General features: G+C 35.3%; 1 protein-coding gene across 1 annotated transcript in view; it reads right to left on the bottom strand.

The window, feature by feature from the left end:
- Positions 1 to 384: 384 nt before the first annotated feature.
- LOC111086442 overlaps positions 385 to 4426 on the bottom strand; it is a 14134-nt gene continuing 10092 nt past the window's right edge. Inside the window, exon 2 of the mRNA XM_022389312.1 lies at positions 385 to 1457. Coding sequence (XP_022245020.1) covers positions 642 to 1457 — 816 coding nt within the window. The 3' untranslated portion in view covers positions 385 to 641. The remainder of the gene's footprint in view (positions 1458 to 4426) is intronic.

A 4426-nucleotide genomic window follows, 5' to 3' on the forward strand; every position in this document is an offset into this window, starting at 1 on the left:
GCTTTAGGATATCGCATACTCATATTGCTTTGGCACCAAAAGTTTGTAATTGAATTTAGTCTCTATGGTCGGACCTTCGAAAAAAAACGCAGCAATCGACCAAGTATGCGTCTTTTTTTTTTTCTAGAAAGCTGCCTTAAGTTTTCTTATTCCTCTGGTATACCAGATTTATTTGAGTGTAGACAAAATGCTCTACTGTGCCACTTAGCCAGCCGCCGTAATCTTCAACAGAACATATTGGAAGAATCATTTCAGAAACACAGCCATATTAGTATTCACGTTTACCCTTGCTTTATTCCAAGGGCTGAAAACCTGACTACTTTCTCTTATGAAGTGCAACGAGACACATGAATATCTTGCAAGAAGAATGAACATGTACTTTTATTGAAACTGACGAATACAGATTACTCTAGCAGTATATATTTTAGTGCGTGATTGAAATGTTCCAATTATTACCGGAAAGATAAAGACTTTTAAAACCACACTTGAAAGAGATTTAAAAGTTCCCGTACTAAAACATTGAGAATCTAAAGAAAGTTATTTATGCAAAACATCAAACTGCAATAAGTGAACACCCAAATTTAGATTATTCCATAAAATTTCACACGATTATCTGAGTTCTCTTTAGGTCTTAGATTTTATTAACGAGATTCTCCAGCAGGGGTCGATCTCTTACAACGCTTTGTTTTAACTTTGTAGAATCGCAAGTACCCGATTGGTTGCCGTTTGTCGATGAAAAAGCTCAAAGGAGTTAACTGGAACATGTGTCGGAAAGGGTACACAAAATCGTCTTTTTGCAGTTTCAGCCAATTAGGCTGTCCGTGCCAGCGCATGGGAAGCTTTCCGGCTCTTGCAAGTGCTCTAATATTTCGTTTTTCTTTTTCTAGACTGTTTTGTTCCCCAGCCTCCTGGTAGTCTGTTACACAGTCTTCTAATTCGTCATCGTCCTGTATCGGATACTCGATCTGTTCAGGATTGTTATTCTGTGGTGGTAAACCATCCACAAGTTGTTTTGTACCGAGAATAACCTGAGAGTTCTTTGAAAACCTAGAATGAAAAGACTGTAACGAACTTAGACGTCCATTCCTAGCCAGTGCAGCTAAGTTTTTCTTCTGGACCATTGGTTGTGAATAAGGACTTGACCAAGTAAGATGCCCAAAACATTGTTGGCCACGAGTGGTTTTGGAAGATCGACATATCTTTGGGGAACTTTGTCCGTCTGCTAGGAATTGACCTTCAAACTTTCGAGAAGATGGTATTTTTATGTCAGAAACCAGAGTGTTGGGGTGGGGAATAGGATTTAACAAACCTGTCAGGTCTTGTCCAGGAAGCGTATTATAATCTCTGAATACCAAGTTATTAGCTTCTAATGTGTCTTTGTTTTGACCTCCAAATTGTGGTATCTGAACATCTGTCATCTGGCTTGATCTTTCAACTTGTTGCAAATGTGCTTCGACCTTGAGAAAAAAAATCAGAATATATATATTTAATTTACTCTGACATGCACAGCGTTGATATTCGACTAAAATTAATGTATATGTATAAATCATAATATTCTCAATTTTAAACACATTTGTTTTATTAATACTTTAGCTTTAGTTATTTCTAAAGCTTAAACCAATTAGTAGTGGCCAAATTGAATATACTAAATAAGAATACTTCTAGACACACTATGTCTCAAACCTTGATTAGTATTCATCGTCTGTACCTAATAGACGTACAATTGTAACTTAAAAAAATGAATTATGTATTCTCAGCTAATTATGTTTTCAAGCAGAACAAAACCCTACCAGTCGTATATCGTATCTTTCGTTTTACAGCTGACATGATATTGATAACTCGTATATACAATTACATTAATCATATGTATAAGCTACATCATATTGTTTAAACGTAAAATACTGTAACCGCAACACACTGAAATTTTGAGAACATTATTTACATACATAGAAACAGGGACTATTAGAACAGAACGGAATTAATCTACAACTCAGATGGATTATAATAGTGAGCGCTAGATACATTTTTTTATAAACATTGGTAACAAACGAGCAGAGTAAGCAACTGTCAATAACATTCATAAACTCATTTCTTTGTAATTTAATTACGCAGATAATGAAGCAAGTTCAGAAATAAGAAAGTAATTTAAGTCAATTTAGAAATTTAGAAAAATGTGTGTGCCTCTCTCAGCTTTGTAAACTTTTCATAAGAGTTTCTCTTAATGCACAAGCGTAGGAAATGTTTCATCATTGACTAATAATAAACTGGGGTAAATTGTTTTGTAGATATTATACATAAAACGACTGTCGTTTGTTTAGGACCATTCAGTGTATAAGAGTATGCCAAGTTAATTATTAGAAGGATTGTGCCGACCCCTCATGTGGAGGATTGCTGCTTCGCAAGAGGTATAAAAAGTTCCTTCACAGGTGATGGTCTTATCATCACATTGCTTTGCTTTCTGCCATCCATTTGGGAACCAATCACTTTAAATTTTACGTAAAACAACCTGTGAGTCAGTTGCAAATATTATGTTGATGGCACTGTCCATTTGTGGTTCATTGGTTTCAGAAGATCTCGTTTTGTGGCTTCCAGCTCCATCCTTGTGCTGCTCGATTAATTCACCAACCTTATGTAGAATGTCGTTGTTCCTCAAGGTACTGAATGCTCAACTATCTCTATCAGTATTTATAATGTAGAAGCATCTGCGACTATGGTCTTTAGATATGGACAGATAGAGTTTTTTCTGCTTCCCCTTTTGCCCAATCTCTACATTTGCTTCTAAGGTTATTTCCACAGGTCCCGGTGATGCCAGATGTTTATTTCATAAACGGACATCTGAGATCCGGTGGTAACAAATTATCTCAGCTTTGGCTGTATAAAACCTGTCCACCCATAATTATTTTATTAGGCGCCTTTCAGCCAATGCCCTGCTTTGGTATCCGCGAGGTTGTTGTGGCTTGATGATGGAAAACATGGTCTTTACACTGCAAGGCTCTAATGAAGCATTTTTCTTGTGTTGGTACTCTGCGATTCTGATGTGATTAGTTTTCAAAATGTTTTCCGGCTTGTATAGAAGAGGTTGTGTGTGGAACATATCTCTCCCCCCTCATTTCTTCTACGTGCTAGTTGACACGTGATTTAAAGTTAAGCTGCACGACAAATATTTGCCAACATGTACATATCCTAGAATGAACATTTTTGTATTGGGTGACCTTGGCTCATAGTTGCCTAGAAATCAGTCAAATAAAACCCGGTCATTGGGTAGTACTTAGAAGTTATTTGCAGTAAAAACGACTTTTCTTAAATGACATAATTTCTGCCTGAAAAGAGCTATTTTCAAAGCCTCATGTTCATTTGTTTTCAGGTGAGGTATTTCTTTTCACTTTTAATTTAAGATATCAGAAATCACGCTACTTTTTTGTGAGAGATATTAGGATATCAGTTTAATTTACTCTTCTTAGTTTAAAGCAACACAAAACGAAACAGAAAACCTTCTCTTTCGTTGTAAGTAATTATTCGAAATTACGTTACAAAGCTTCTATGATAATACAACTTGCATAAAATATTGATGTGCATGTTACGTTCTCTTAATTTTATTTTTATGTTTGCAGTTAGTATGGAAAAGGATAAAAAATCAACTGAATTTCACGTACACTCAGTTTTTACAGCCTAAACGAATTATAATATGCAGCTACATTAGATCTGAACGTCTCTTACACAGGCCCATCAATCTCTGGACTGACAGTTATTAAATATTAAAATATTTGGTTCCCTTTATTGACCTAAGGCAAATGTGAAATTTAGTCTTCAATATTACATTTCAACATGGTGAGCGAAACACTAGATATCATTGATGTGCTTATCCAAAGGCATTCAATTTTATTTTAGGTTGATAGAACATTTATTCAGACTTTAACTCCAAACATTTTTTAAAAATTATTAATTCATATACAGCCTGGCGAGAGTAAACGTTTTGAATATGAACTTTTGTGATATAGAGATTTTTGCCTGCTACCCTCAGTGTTTGTAGAGAAGATATTACTTACTATCATGTACTGGAAACGAAGAGGACCCTCCACTTATATGTACAGAAAGAGTGCACATGTTTAAAATAAGTTGGATTTGGATTTGTTTTCTTTTAGTCAAACCACATTAGGCTGTATAAGCTATTACTTGGTGTTTTATTCCTTGAGTCATTAAATGGTAACATTGAAGGTATGTAGTACAGCTTGTGGCTTTAATATGGCTTTATATGGCTTTACTTCACTAAAGTTGTCAAGCCACATTAGGCTGTATAAGCTATTACTTGGTGTTTTATTCCTTGAGTCATTAAATGGTACATTGAAGGTATGTAGTACAGCTTGTGGCTTTAATATGGCTTTATATGGCTTTACTTCACTAAAGTTGTCAAGACACATTAGGCTGT

The sequence above is a fragment of the Limulus polyphemus genome, unplaced genomic scaffold, assembly GCF_000517525.1.
Source record: "Limulus polyphemus unplaced genomic scaffold, Limulus_polyphemus-2.1.2 Scaffold1103, whole genome shotgun sequence".
NCBI lineage: Eukaryota > Metazoa > Arthropoda > Merostomata > Xiphosura > Limulidae > Limulus > Limulus polyphemus.